Here is a 15,907-nt window from a genome sequence, read left to right as displayed (position 1 = left end):
TGGAAACCGCTTCCACCTTCGTGGAGCTTGGACCTGGTGCTTAACGCGCTAATGGGACCACCGTTTGAACCCTTAGCCACGGTTTCCCTCCGTCTCCTTACGACAAAGACGACCTTCCTTCTTGCAATCACGTCAGCTCGCAGGGTGAGCGAGCTCGCGGCAGTTATGGCAACACCACCCTGCACAGTATTTTTGAAGGAGGCGGTAACCTTACGGCTGCATCCAGCCTTTGTTCCAAAAGTTTCTTCAGAGTTTCATATTAACGAACCTATAGTCTTACCCTCGTTTTATTCAAAACCTCATAACTCCAACAAAGAGGCGCGCCTACACCTCCTGGACGTGAGGAGGGCGCTGGCTTTTTATATAGACAGGACTAAGTCCTTCCGAAAAATGGATAGACTCCTAGTCTTTCTCGCTCCCAGATCAAAAGGAGAAGGTCTCTCTTCGCAGAGAATCTCGAAGCACATCGTATCCTGTATAAAAATGTGCTACGAGCTTAGAAAGACTAATTTACTGGCCCTGCCTAGGGCTCACTCCACCAGGGTGGTGGCGGCATCAACAGCCTTTTTCAAGGGCATTGCGCTAAAAGACATCTGCAGAGCGGCGACATGATCATCCTATGACACTGTCGCCAAGCATTGTGCCCTACACAGGGTATTGCAAGAGGATACCCGTCTCTCGACAGCGGTCCTTTTGGGGGCAAGCTGCACATAACCCGATTACACACCTCCTTTCTTGGGTTACTGCTGGGTAGTCACCTATCGTGGAGCACCCACGGGGACACTCGAGGAAGAAAGAGAAGTTACTTACCGTAGTAACGATGGTTCTTCGAGATGTGTCCCCGTGGGTGCTCCACCACCCGCCCATCCTCCCCACTTCGGATCTCTGTTTAGTGTTTTTCAGGAACATCCGAGGCGGTTGGTCAAGGAACTGGCGGGGACTGGATCGCGCACGTGGCTGGGAGCGCGCAAGGGAGCGGTGCATGCTCGGTCTGGCAGAAACTGCTGGAGAGATCTGATATGCGGCGCCGGGGCGAGCCCGACACCTAATGTGGAGCACCCACGGGGACACATCTTGAAGAACCATCGTTACTACGGTGAGTAACTTCTCTTTCTTAAAACCAAATAGGAAGAAGGGGCTTTCAAAGTCGGGGGGTTCCTTTTGAAAGGCTCCCGTCTACACAGGCAGTGAGTGTTCGGAAAGCAGCACTTTTAAACTGTGTGCGGCTGCCATTATGCTAATGAGGTGCTGTATATTCACATCAGCGCCTCATTCACATCTTCCAAACTGCCTCATTAACATGCCCCTTCCGAAAGGGAGGGGCAGTGTGGCCACAGCCATAATGTGGGAGTATTAAATCCTTGCTCTAAACAAAACCTCTTGATCAAGTGGTGTTAGCCGACGGCCGGGTAATGCGTGGTGTGTATGTTATCACATCCAAATCTTTAACTGCTAGGACTGATTGTCCCTTTGTAGTGGGCAGCCAAAACTGACTGATGGATGCCCCAGAGCTCCACCCAAGACTTTAACTGCTAGGACAGACTGTTCCTTCGCAGTGGGCAGCCAGGGAGGCTGACAGGTGCCCCCAAGGGTTGCTGCAGAGAGCTTATTCCACCCGAGACTTTGATGGCTAGGACAGACTGTCCCTTCACAGTGGGCAGCCAGGGAGGCTGAAGGGTGCCCTGGGAATCGGCTCCGTGGAGGCAGCATGATTCAGCGCCCAGCTTTTACTGCACCTTACCACTGACCAGGCTGAATATAGCCAAACCGGCTAAGGTTCTTTGTTTGTGTTTGGCCGAGTTACAGCAACTAGAGGGAGTCAGGCTGAAGCTTAAACATGGTTACTATTTATTACAAAGCAGAAATGACAATCTTTAATGGTTACAAAATTATATAAGGTCTTAATGGTTACACTGTTATTGCTCTATCTTCTTAACCAAGAGTAGGATGATACATATGACATGCCAGTTAGATTACAAGTGAAAAGTTACCCATTTGAGGACCAGATGCCTCGGCCTGAAGAGCTCTTACTATTAAATGTGCACAAAAGTACATTGCAGGTATAATTCTCACCCCTGCATCCTTTGGCTCTGGCATAGCCAAGGTCATTCACTGAATCCCTCGGGAAGAACAATGCGAGGAGGGCGTCCCCTGGGTCCTCGGGAGGCAATAACCTTACCTGACCGGCTGGTGTAGGTAATTGGAGCTCAGTTACAGTGGTCTGCCAGGCCCTTTTTTATACCTGTTGGGTCACGCGCATTCTTCCTTATCTAAAGGTACCAAATTGTGCTGGTCCATCTTTGTGATGCCAGTTCTCACAAGGCAGTTGCAATTTAATTTACACTTGTAAGATAGAGATAACTAAATCATTAAAACAGGACACTTTTTTCGTATGGGCGGGAGATTCCCCTTCTGGGACGAAAATGTGGGCGTATCAATTATCAGTACCACCCAAGGGCAGTTAGAGGCCCTGTGGTCAAGAGCTAGCTTGTTAGCCCCCTTGTCCGTATTCTTCAGTCCAGGGTCATGCTGACACAGCACATCTGTGTTTTGACGCATCAAAACTGTGCTTGAGATAAGCGCATCTGTGCTTTCAAACATTCTAAGACTGTGCTGTTTCTTTGCTGTTGTGCTCTGAGGCACCTAAAAGGGGCGAGATGGAGCGGAGCAGGGGGACTCTATCTGGCTACAAGTGGTCCAAAGAGCTAGCTAGAAAGGCATTAAATTGTCGTCTCTGCCATCAGACTGAACAACCTGGGGCAAGTCACTTAACTGTGTTCCTTCTTGCCCCTTAAAAGGATCGAGCTGAAAACCATATTTGCAAACAAAAAAGTATTTTCAGAAAATAGATTTGAAAGTGTATTGGGGGAGTTCATTTAAAAGCCTCAAAGTATTTACATAGTGTTCTACATATTTTTAAAGGTTTCTAGTATTAGAGCTTGTTGAAAATTCTTCAGCAGAACAGTATTCTGTCAGAAAATGCTGATTCACTGGAATTGAAACATTTGCCTGCTGTGCCTGATCTCTTGCTAGGCGAGACACCCTGCTTCCTTGGCAGCCAGCCAAGCTCTAGATTTGGGAATTGATGTTCCAAGCCTGGAAGTCTAGAGGGCTAAGACCAGAAAATGTTTGGGAAAACATCCATCTTCATTCTTCTTTTAAAAAAATGTCAGATGTCTTTTCCAAGGAAATATTGCATATGCAACTTTCCTAAGTCAGAAAGAAACATTTTTCATAAAATGGAAAAAATTCCCAAAGTTACAAAAGCATTCACTTGCCCTCCCCTGGCTTTTACCACCACCAACCTTAACATTTCTCCCTAATGTTTGCAAAAAGGTCAAAAAACAACTAAATAAAACATGCCAAATGTGTCTCTTGGATAATATTTTTAATTTCTTAGTTTAATCTCCTGCCTTTCAAAGGAAGAGAAAGGATGACAACAATATAAAGGTGAGAGACGAATGGAGTTCAGACAGAATAGAGAATAGGTGAGAAAAGTAAACAAAGAAAATGAGACAAGGAAATAAACTATGAAAGACGTATAAGCACCACAGGGTAGTGTGAGCTTTTTAAGTTGAAGATGCCCTACATTCTTTTGCTGCTGGTGAAAAGGGATGCTGTTTGAGTAGTTTGTGTTACTGCACAGTAACAGAGAGATAACCGTGTCATTCTATAGTCTATCAAAACAAAACACAAAGGCAGTCTTGAGTCTGTTCTGGTACAGCTATGGTCAGAAGAAGTGGGTATGTCCCACAAAAGCTCACCACTAACAAATTATTTTGTTAGTTTTTAAAGTGCTACTGGACTGCCTTTTTGTTTTGTTGCATTGCAGTTGACTCTGCATTTAGTTAAATCAGAGAGATCAGAGGAGCCTTCCAGCCACAGTTCCAAATTTCTATGAACTAGTTTGACTTACTTGAAGTAACAGCTATTTACTGAGCCTAGCGGAAATGCATGTGTTCAGCTCTGTTCTTTGGTAGAGGAGTCTGGGACAGTTCCTGTGAGGTGAGAGAGTCCCAGAGCCCACAGATCTACGCGTCATTGGAACATACATACACCCTGAACCGTATGGGCCTATCATGGGTTTTCCTTTGCCATGTAGAAGTAGCTTGAGGAGATTGCACAGAGAAGAAAAGTATTTCAGTAATATAACTTTTAAGACAAGAACCTCTCTGAAGTGCATACACGGTGTTGGAGAGAGAAGAGAAAATGGCTAAAGTCTGTTTCCTCTTGTTAATGCCTGATGTAAGAGCCAAATCCCTGAGTAACCAGACTGCATTCTAGAAAATATCTGTGAGGTTAAGGTAGGGGCAGAATCATTTTCTGTAGGCAACAGAGCTCTAACAGCTCTTAAGCTTCTGTGTAAGCCTGTCTATGTCAAACACATTTGCATGTTTAGCTGCAGGAAACATCTTTTCAGTCTCATCTCCCTTTCCCCTAGTCTTCCCACATGGAGCAGAATTGCACTGATTCTGTTAACAATTAGACTTTCAGTGCCTTTCGGGACTGGGAGTGAATGCACCATGTAGCTCCTCCATATTGCCATTATTTTGTCCTGGTCCCATCCCCATCAGTTCTGTCAAACTTGAGTTTGAGTGGTGAGTCGTAACCATTGTACTATAAAAACCTAATTTAAAAATTGATACCTTTCCAGCCAAGCAGTTTTTACTGTCCATAGTTACAATACAGACCATACAGAACTCTCTTTGAACAAACTAATTGCACTTAACACCATTAGATATTGCATCATATGGTCTAAAGAAGTTTTTTGCTGAATGTCTCTATATAGTGCAGTCTAACATTCCGACAAGAATAAGAGACTCTAAAAGTATTGCAAGGGCACTCGCTAATGAGGACATACACAGACTAATGTTTGAAACAGAGGGCTGAAAGGACCCCAGTTTTGCTAAATGAAGTTGAATGGCATAACCTGTAATCAGAAATATCTGACAGTAGGTCTAAAATGGAGAAACAGGATCCCTTTTACCATCACTGGCCTTCACCTTATCCATAACAATGTACTGATGCTGTTGTCACACAACTGTTCTGCTATCCCAAGCAGTCTAATAACACTTTTAGTATTGAGGTCTAAATACAGCCTGCTATCCAGTACAAGCTGTTGTGCTAAGCAGCTTCATGCCTTGCACAGAAAGATAAAATATTCCTGTTGGACTAAAGTCATATCTGCACGAGATGGTGGCTACACTGATGAAGCATCAGATACTCAGTGTCTTCAGTTATCTAGGAAGGCAACTCCTGCCCACTAGCAAATTTAATCCTGTTGATAAGGCTCTGGTATAAATACTGCAGGACTTTTAATTGAACAGAATGATGGGCTATACAAAAAGTCAGACCCGTAACCTTCATCAGCAATTCCACATGCGTGCGTGTGGCTGAAAGCAAAATAAGCATGAAATTTCAAGAGTAAAATGATAATTTAATGCGTGTGTAGATGGTCAAAATTCTATTTCCATACTCCTCCAAGGGCAATTTTTTTTTTGCTAGACATCTGTAGGGTCAGTGTTTGTTTTTGACAGTGTTTATAATTCATTTTTGCTAACGATGGGCTAATAGAATTTGTTCTGGGACTACTTAATTTTTAGGACATGTACAAAGCTGATCTATAAAGTGGAAGTAAGGGAAAGTTGGAATATCGAGGCATTAGGCAGAACTAGTATGTAATAATTTCCACTTGTTGCCCCTGTTCTTTTCACCAGTTTGAGTCTGAGAAGGGATTGTGTGCCTGCTAGTGAGAGGATGAATATGACTGACTAGTTCTTTCATGGCTCCTGCATTATGTAGCCATGCAACGCCAATCCTGTATACAGAGTTTGTGTGTGTAACTTGCCCTGTGGTTATATTTCAGGGAAAGCTTCAAAATGGTCAGCGCTCTATATTGAAACTGTCTGGCTACAACTGTAGTTCTGATCAATAATCTAGATGAAATAAAATGCATTTGTAGGCCAGTGAAAAATAAACTATCACGTTGATTTAAAGCAATAGTCGTTCTGCATGTCATGCCATTAGTCAGTCTACTGCTGTGTAGGAAAGGGTTATTGAGAGAGATGCAGTTTTAAAGGCACAGAACCATCTGGGTGTGTATGGTTGCCAGTTGTGGTTGGATGTACTCCAGAAGGTTTCATCATCTGACATAATCTTAAATGAAAATTAATCTTTAATGCCTGGAGATTCCAGGATACCCCTGGAGGATTGTCAGCTTTATTCTTGTAGTGAAGAACAGTTTTTCAGGAAATGCCGCATTTATCATATCCAAAAGGCTTGTTCAGTCATCCTATCTTGTTTAGGTATAAGCGTTTTGAAACACAGAATATAGCCTTACATTTCCTGAGCAGATCTTCAGTGGCTGACTTTTTAGAATTGTCACTTTAAAACCTGAAGTCCCTAAAGTTAAGCTTCAAAACTTCAAGGGTTTTGATATCTTCAAATAAATTCTGTGAGTTTTTCCTACAGTCTGTCACTCTCAGAATTATTGTCCATGGATTATATTACTAGAACTGTGCAAAACTATAGGAAATGAAGCATTAAGTTATTGTTGAATTTGTAAAGGCAATATTTGCAGGTTTGGGACTTTTAACACAAAATTATCAGCATGGGAAACGTGATTCTAAGAGGAACACCAGTTCAGCACAGATCACATGCTGGCATAGCCACTTAAATTTATCAGGTAATCAGAAATGAGTATCTTCACAGGAATGACTGTGACTGGTGGTGTGGTTTGTTTTTTTTTTTTTAAATAAATGTCTTAGCCCAGTTTCAGAGTGTGAACATGGGCAGTTGTAGATTTCCCAAGAGCTCTGGAAGACCAAAGTGTTAATTTTTTTTCTCTGCTTGAAGACAACTCCAGCACACAATTAGAGACAATTTTCCATTAAGGAATCCTTTGTACCCATTATTTTACTGTTTTGCCTCTTAGAGGTGCTTCTGCAGAACTGAAACTGCAAACCCACAGGTCTTGTATGCTGACAACATATATTAAAAACTGAATAGCAGTTGTTTCTCTAACGTTGTTAGAGTGTCTTACCTGTTAGATACTTCTTGGACAGTTACTCTGATTGCTATTAAATTTAGTTTTGTGTAGTCTTGGTAGTATTTTCTTAGTTGGTGGAGAGTCACTAGCATGGCTCTTTGTCATTTGATGCTGAAATGTACTGGCAAAATTGTCAATGCTGCATCTTTGGGCATTTTACAGCAGTAAGGAGGTACTGTGGGATGGGTGTTCTAGAGAGTTATGTTAATGATGAAGGGAAATATTTAAGCCAATATCAATTACATATTCACAAAGGAAAACTAGCCGTATGGTTTACTTGACTTTGCCTGCTTTAAAAAAATTATAATTGACAGACGAATCCAGGAAAGGGATAAACAGTGGCTTGATCGAGTGCAACAGGAGGAAGAACACCAGTGGCAAAAAAAACTTCAGGAAGGTGAAAAGCAAAAAAGGGAAGAACTAATCAAGAAGAGAGACAGTGAGGATAAGGGCAAACAAGAAATGCAAGATAAACTGAACAAGCTTTTCCATCAACATCAAGAGCCAGCCAAGCCAGCCATTCAGGCACCCTGGTCAAGTGCAGGTATGGGAGAGCAGGGAAAACTACAGCATATAGGTGCTGAAAGAGGAGACTCCTTATGTCCTGTCATCTTATTGCACATGTTGGTTATTTATTCAAACGAAGTGGATAATCCTGCTTAAATGGTTAAAGCTTATATTGTCTTCTCTGCATCACAAATCTCTTCTGGCAACTGTTGCTGTTCTTGCAAGTGTGCAATTGAATAGAAGTCATATAGGAGGTGGGAAGGGATGGAATGAGATGCACCAGGCAGCTTAGAAAAGAGAATTTAGCTGTAAAATGGCGTTTGTCTCCAACAAACTATTTCCCAAAATAATGGAGTGCTGTTGCCTTGTTTCATCTTTGCAGCAATATTGCACTTCAAATATCACATGTATAGTTGTCTAATAGCATCTGTTTTGGGATTGTCCAGGATAAAATTTTCATCAAAAAACTCAACCCAAATTATTTGAAATAAAAACTTGTAATCAGTTAAGGGGGAATAAATACGCTAGATGTTATCCATCAGCCATATGGTATTTGCCAGATTTGATATAATGAGGCTGTAAAAGGATGGATATTGACCATCTATACCAGGAACTTGTTAACCAGGTTAATCCCTTATGTCAGCGCAGTGATTAAAAACAAAACAAGAAAAGTTGTAAAATCATTGTATGTGGTTTAAATGCAGGTGTTTTCTATATAAATAGATATGTGTTTACTAAAAGCTAAAAGCATATTATTTTAAATAGGTGGTGCTAAAGGAGAAAATAGAGAGAAAATGTAAGTTTAATTATTTGTTTGCTTATTTCCCCTTATGTAAAATGGGGATAGTACTTACTCTGCCTCTTAGGGGCATTGTGATAATTAACACTTTGCCTCTTGTTTTTTTTACCTCTCTCCTTCTAAAGTGTTTCACAAACGTTTTTGATTTGTTTTTAATATATATTTTTCTTCCTCTGTATATAGAGAAAGCTCCACTAACTATTTCTGCTCAGGAGGATGTAAAAATAGTGTATTATCGAGCATTGTACCCCTTTGAAGCCAGAAGTCATGATGAAATCACTATTCAGCCTGGTGACATAGTCATGGTAAGAGGAATGTGGGGTTGCTTGAAAAAGTTTACTTTTGCCTACGTTCCTGCTTATATTTTTATACCAGTATTTTACCCAGTCTAACTCTGAATTTATGTTTGTTATGAGTATTACAAAGAAGTCATTCATGAAGAGGGAAATGTACGTGTGCAGTTTTGCATATTATCTCTTAGAATAATGAAAGACAAGATGGGTGAGCTAATATCTTTTATTGGACTAACTTTGGATGGTGAGCGATGCAAGCTGTCAAGCTACACACATCTCTTCTTTAGGCCTGGAAAACTGAGGCCAGTTCTACCCTACAGAGCTAAGTCAGGATAACTGTGGTGCTCAGGGATGTGGTGCTTCTTCCACCAACACAGCTACAGCCCCTCAGAAAGGTGAATTGACTGTACCAGCTGGGGAAGCCAGCATAGTAGTATTCCCACTTAAGGGCTACATTTGCCTGGCTTGAGCTGGGCCACTGTCGTGCTGTGCACGTCCTTGCTCAGCATCCTCGCTAAATACAGAATGAACAGATTTTTGGCATAAATAGTTAACCCACATTTCAAAGGAACAGTCGAGGCGAAATGGCCTGTGAATACCCCCTAAGGCACAGGGAGGAAAGGAGAAAGGGATGGCGTTAATGGGTTACAGATTGTTTTCGTAGGTCATAAATAACAGGGTTCCTATTCAGTCTTAGCAAAGTTATGACTTTAAGCTCTCAGGCCGATCTTCAGAAGGTATTGTGCAAGTTTCCTTTGGGGATGAAGACTGAGAGGTCAGATACAGAGCAGTGGCTTTGTGAAAAATGTTTAGCCACAGACAGTAGGGGATTTTTGTATCTTAGTTTCCTGTAAGTTCATGTGAGAGCTTCGGGTTAGTCCACAAAACGTTTTGGGGCAGTGGTGGTTTTGCCAGCGAGAAATACATGAAGCTCCTCATAAAATCAGTGTGTCCATAGGGTAGAACCAAAACAGCTGTTTGCTTCCCTTGTCTTCTGGTGTGCTTACTGAAGCTCCTTTATTTTCATGCGGCACTGCTGCGTGTCTTGGTGTAGCCCTTCTCCCCCACACCCTGTGCAATTTTGGCATAGGTTTCAGCATTTGTTCTGCTGGATTAAAGCTCTGCACAGACTCTTTTCGCCATACAGCACTAAGCTCCACTGCCTCTTGTGTATTGTGTGCATGTAGGGCCTCGAGTCTCCATGATCAGCCATGCTAATAAAACGGCTCTTCCTGCTGATTAAACAGGAAACAGAAATGAAAAAGTTCCTGAGGCTTAGCAGGAGGCATAGTTTCCAGTGTATCTGAGTGGCCTGCAGTGGAGTTGAAAGCGCTCTCCAGAGCGGTCACAGTGGAGCACCATGGACACCAAGATTCCAGTTCATTCGAATTACAGAATAGAGTGTCTGTGCTATTCCCATGTCAGCATGTGGAAGTCATATCAAGCACTATGCCTCTAGCAGAGGGGGATATGGAAGTTCAATGACAGGCCACTTAAGTCAATGGAAGGTATATGTAGACACATAGCTTATTAAATTGACTTAATGTGGCTTATGTTGCCCTGAGTTTGGGTGGATAGCAGACTTCAGTATAATAACCCTGTTCTAGTAATATAGAATCCTAGGGCTGGAAGGGACCGCAGGAGGTCATCGAGTCATGCCTAAATATCTCAGCTCTTGGAGTCAGTAAAGTCCAAAGTATCTGAGCAGGTTCCCAAAGCCAGCTAATCTACAGTGAGACATCTGGTCTACAAGAGAAATTACTGACACAGTCCAAACTTGTCCTCATCACTTTCGAAGATAACTGCTATTGTTAGAGGTTAGAACAGAGTAGTAAGAATTTTGTTTAGGCCCTATCTAAAACTGCAGTTCTGAAACACAGCAAAGTATTCTAATTCCAATTTTTAAGACTCAACTGCATTCAGAGAATGTCAAGGACAGGTTAATGCTGTGTTCAATACTCGGAATTAGAAAATGACTGCATTAAAGTCACAACCATATGTTGTTATAACTTTAATTATATGATGACTATATCTCCAGTCACTTGTTCCTGTAATTTCTGTTTTGTTGTAATGGTCCAGATAGAGATTTTTTTTTAACTTATTCACACAAAACTTTTCCTCATGCATTTTTCCATGGTTTAAAAATGGCTGAATTGTGTTGCTGAAATACTTAAAATAAATAAATAGATAGAATAATTTCCAGGTAGTGAAAAACAGAGAAAACGTCAGTCTGATAAGAGTTTGAGAAAGCTGTAAGAGTCTGAAGACATTGGTAGTGGTTTCATTGGAATGGAAATGCTTATGCATGAGCCTGCCAACAGCATGGGCAAAGGAGGTGGTTGCCCAAGGGCCTAATGCTTCAAATGACTGGGACTCCAACTGCTGCTGCATTGGCAGCAGCTGTGGCCAGAGCCCTGGACCATCAAACGGTCACTGACGAGCAGTGCTGCACACTCCAGGCTGTGCTAAGAGGTGGCTGCTCTCAGGTCACTCCTGCCCATTCTGGGAGCGCAGAGCCGGCCCCCACACATACAAACCAGGCCCCGGGTCCCGTGGAGACTGTTGGCTCTCATGCTTATTCCAATTTAATTATAGTGGGTGTTACCACTGGAACAAATCTGCCTTAAAGTATTGTGGTGTTAGCCTTAAATAATACTATGGGAGTCTAACTTACCCTTTTTGTCCTTCCTAAAACTTTTGAAAGTGTTGACTGTAGTTTTCAGTAACTATAGCTATTAATGGTTAAGAATCTCTGAATAATTGCAATAACCATTAATGTTGTAACTTAAGGGTCACTTTTTAGTTTAAAAAAATTCTCAGTGAAAACATTATGTGAACTCTAGTTAACTTAGGAAGAACCACAGAGCAGAAGCTTTATGACCTTAATTCACTGCTTGATCTTCCTTTGAAAAAAATAAACTCTCTGATCTGTCAGATCGTCGTCATATCTAGACATCAGTAAAAAGAAGCTCTGATTGATCCTCTTGTTCCTCCTATTTAATTTATTCAGCAATATCACAATCTAGAGTTCATGAAATCACGAATGTTAGAGTGTGGCGTTAGTGAATGATTTAGGCCAGAAAAGGCCCAAATCCAGTTTGAAGTGTAATAATTTCACTGAAATCTTGGCACTTACCCTTTAGTAAAGTAGCAAGTGGCTAAATGAGTAAGTATGCAGGCACATGGGCTCTGTACGTTGCTGAAGGATGGGATAACACAGTTACTACTTTCTCAGAGAATAAAATGTTTGCTAGAAGTACAGTCATACACTGAGCCAAGGCTGAATAAAACTAAACATCCATTTATTAAATGGCTATGGGGAATTAATGAAACGTTGGGAAATCAGTTTTCTGATTTCAGGGGACAATTATAAATTTCAGATCACATTTTGGATAATCAGCATTCATTTATACTTTACTTTGGACTTTGCTTTTAGCTTATTATAACAATGAAAAACTGGTCTCTGGCATTGTCTTATTTCAGTTTAAATAATCTTTAATTACTGCCAAAGTTAACAATTGATTCTAGTGGGATTGCTCTCCTACTCTTTAATAATTGCTTAATTTGTGAAATGTGTTTGTAATTCTGCCTTACTTTCAAATCATTGCTTTCCTGCTGGAGGTTAAAAGGGATTGGGTAAGTATGCTGTATGACTGTTAGGAAGTCTGCACAATCTTTTAATCTGTTTTTATAAATGTAGCTTTGTTTTTGTCAAGTTGTGTGTGTCAATTTATCTAGGGTAAAATTCTTGAGACTTAAGAGTTTAAGTAAGTTTAGACAGTGTGACTTAAGTGCCTATGTCACTTAAGTATTAAAAATTGCCATGTCATTCTTGTAAAAGGTAAAAGTTAATTATAATTTTTGGAGAACAGTTTGCAAGCTTGTATATTAAGGATGTCTAAGATCCGATATATGCTTGCCTTTTGACAGTTAAAATGCAGTTTTTTGTTCAAACTTCCAATTTGTCTAGGCCAACCAGTGTGGAATGTGGTAAAACTAGCTTGGAATAATCATGGTCTAATATAAGTGGAGGCCTTTAGCACTGTGATTTAAATTGGTCCATGCTGGTTGGTGAGCACCATATAACTATAACTGTGATCCTTTCTCATTTGTAGGTACTACCATTTTGAGGAAATACACTTAAAGCAGGGTACAGGCTGACAGTGCAGACAGGAGTTAGGTTATATGTTACCACATTCCTGAAGCATGCCAGTCTTGGACTTTAACAGATGCTGCAAAATTACTTGAAAAGTTTGTTAAAACACTGTTTGCCATGTCTGACTGAACTGAGCTTTAGCTTGTCCCAGCGCTCTGGTAATTTAAATTTGTTTTCCACCTTTTCTGTAATCTGTGTGAAATGGCAAGAGTAATGTGGAAGGGGGCATTTAACTTTTAGGACAGATCACTGAAGGACTCAGGAAGCATGTACCCCAGAAAGATGTCATTTCTATTATACAGGGATATTTTGTTTATGTAGGCATACAATCTGTATAGCATGATAAGAAGGCAACTGAAATTTGAGTTAAAGTATGACAAACTTATTTCTATTCTTCCTGGTAGCTTTTTGAAAAATTACCTTAATGGGGAGTTCTTGGCTTTCCAAGATCCTTAGCTTTTGATATATTTTTTAAAGATTATTTTTGTAGAATATGTATAGCCTTATCTTTGACAGCTTAACCATGCCTGTGTCTTGAATTGATAAATCTGGCCAGCCCCTTTCATTCCAGGCTCCCTCTCAAATTGATACATTTCTGACTTCTGTTTCATGAGTACTATGTATGGAGGAAGGCTGTTTATCTTTCCTTTTGGCTGTATATTTCTCTTGTGGAGTGGATGTTAGCGTTCATTTTTTTTTTCCTTAGGGCTGGCAAGTTGCCCAACCCGTCTCCTAGCACCAAGTGTGAGTTCCTCAGCAGAGTCTGATGGCACTATCTCCTATGTACTTCAGGGTTTTGGAGTGAATTTGTACATCGTTCTATGAAGAACACTTGAATTATAGAATTAGTGATTTTTATTGGCCTGGTTATTAGAGGAATGTAATTTAGGATCAGATGATTCCATTTCTGCGAGAGCATAAAGACATTTCATAATGTGTCGGTTTTGTCAGCTGATGGTGATGGAGACAATTATTTTTGTAAGGTGTCAGAACCTAGATGTCCATGTTCCATTGTATTAGGTATAGCGCAAACAAATGTAAGAAGATGATCGGTGCCCTGAAGAGCTTACTTTTTGAGATTTGGGAGGATTTAATTAATCTCAGAAGTGAATCTAAGATGAAAGTCAGCTTTGGAAAAAGTAGGTATTAAAAAGAAATGGAGAATGTTCTGGCTGAGGTATGGCAGAAAAACACTACCATTGTATATCTTCTAGTTTCAATTGGAATAAGTGCCATAGGTACTGGATTCTGTTTTTTCCTGTGGTACATTTGAGTGTCCTTCCTGTGAAGTCTTAAAAAAAAAAAAAAGTCGTCTTTGAAGTTATGCAGTGCTGCACTTTAAACTTTTAAACATATGGTCACCTACCCTCTATATAGCTGGGTTATCATAATTTTTGTCAAGTGTAAAAAATTAGTTTTTCATGCTGATAAAATATTTCAAAAAAGCTCATGTTGAGTAAAGAAACAGAAATTTCATCGGCATGTTTGCACTGTTTTAAGAATTAGTATAATTTTCAATTTTACTTAAACATTTTTTAAAATTCGTTTCTAAAAAATAATTTATATAGTTCTCATCTACTTGTGCAAAGATAATTTTAAGTAATTAGGTAACTTCCAGTGTAATCCATTTTTAAGAAGCCCTTTTGCAGCAGGTTAAAAAGACTGATTGTGACCTATGATTGCTGAACTTATTTTGTTATTAATTTCAGTCATCACCTTAGCAATTCTCAGTGCAAATGGTGTGCAAATGTTACTGTAGTTTGAATTCTTCATCTTGATGAGTCATATGCTGATATTTACTCCCTCTTCCTAATATTTGGCAAGATTCGCTATCTGTTGTGACCTTCCATCTCTTGAGTGCCATCTTAATGTAGTAATTCAGTGCTGCTGCAGTAGAAATTTTGCTCTGCACTGCAGCAAAGTCACATTGGACTAGTCAAGCATGCAGTCCATTTATTTGCGTTTTCTGTGAATTAATAGAACAGAGGTAAAGTTAGGCCCAATATAAAGCAGAAATAATGAGTTGTTTTATGGTAATCAGAGTGTGGGATGTAAGTTGTAGCAGAGAGACAAAAGGTCAACACGTAGCATAAATCAGAGTGATCTGTAAGCTGTAGAAGGGAATAGTCTAGGGATGTTGGTTGCAACCAGAAGTCTTACTGTTCATGTTAAATAGTTGCCATGCAAAAGAATTTTCCATCCTTGCTCTAGAACATATAATTTGCAGAAGTATCTGTAGCGATTTTGAAAAGAAATCCAGCTGATAGAATTACCGGTTTTTAGCAGAACATAAGCTTAATTCATTACCGTGATGGCAGCACAAGTGGCTGTATCAAACATTATTTTGTGCTGTTGTTCAGGGTGAGAACCTACCAAAATCTTCTTGATCAATTAAATGGTTAACATCTATTTAGTAGGTACTATTAAATATAGAGTATTAAACTTTTTTTTTCAGTAGATCCTTGATAATGGTACATACAGTAAACTCCCTCTTATCTGCCATTCGTTCTACTGGAACTCTCAGTTGACCAGCATCATCTCCTGCAGGCTCTGCCCTGGATTTTCCTGGCTGAGGCGGCCCCTAGAGCCAGGGATGGAGCTGCTGGCTCTCAGCTCCTGGACTGCCAGGGTACCCCTGGCCCTGGCACAGCTTTACTCCCTGCCCCTGGGGCTGCCAGTGGAGTTCTCCCACACTCCAAGGCTGCATGCTTTCCCCTATTCTGGCCGGCTCCCAGCCCCGCCACAGACAGAGCCCCAGCGTTCTCTCCTGCCAGTCCTGGCTGTTGGTGTTCCCCTACACTGGCCTGCCATGTTCCACCGGCTCCCATCCCCAGGCCAACTGGCTGCTGGTGTTTCCCCATGCCAGCTGGCTCCCAGCCCTGCACCCTAGGCCTGCCCTCAAAGGCCCTGAACCCAGCCAGCTCCCAACCCTAGGTCTGCTGGCAGAATTCCGCGCCCGGCGGAATTCCCCCAACACCGGGGCTTCTAGAGTTCCTGAAGCCTGGTTCCCTGGCCAGCTTCCCAGGGCTGGAGCTGTTGGCGGGGCTCTGCACCCCAGCCAGCTCTCAGCCACAGCATCTGTCAGGGTTCCCTGACCTCCTGAC

At 41.2% G+C, this 15,907-nt stretch overlaps 1 protein-coding gene across 4 annotated transcripts in view; it reads left to right on the top strand.

The window, feature by feature from the left end:
- The window catches only part of ITSN1 (intersectin 1), a 219,055-nt gene that overhangs the window by 122,984 nt on the left and 80,164 nt on the right, over nucleotides 1–15,907 (top strand). For all 4 annotated transcript variants that reach the window (XM_074996511.1, XM_074996519.1, XM_074996529.1 and 1 more), the window contains exons 18-19: nucleotides 7,363–7,592; nucleotides 8,538–8,659. In XM_074996511.1, the coding sequence (XP_074852612.1) occupies nucleotides 7,363–7,592; nucleotides 8,538–8,659 (352 nt within the window). The remainder of the gene's footprint in view (nucleotides 1–7,362; nucleotides 7,593–8,537; nucleotides 8,660–15,907) is intronic.

The sequence above is a fragment of the Carettochelys insculpta genome, chromosome 1, assembly GCF_033958435.1.
Source record: "Carettochelys insculpta isolate YL-2023 chromosome 1, ASM3395843v1, whole genome shotgun sequence".
Classification (NCBI taxonomy): domain Eukaryota; kingdom Metazoa; phylum Chordata; order Testudines; family Carettochelyidae; genus Carettochelys; species Carettochelys insculpta.
The sequence above is the reverse complement of the archived record's forward strand: the minus strand, read 5'-3'. Positions and strand labels throughout refer to the sequence as shown.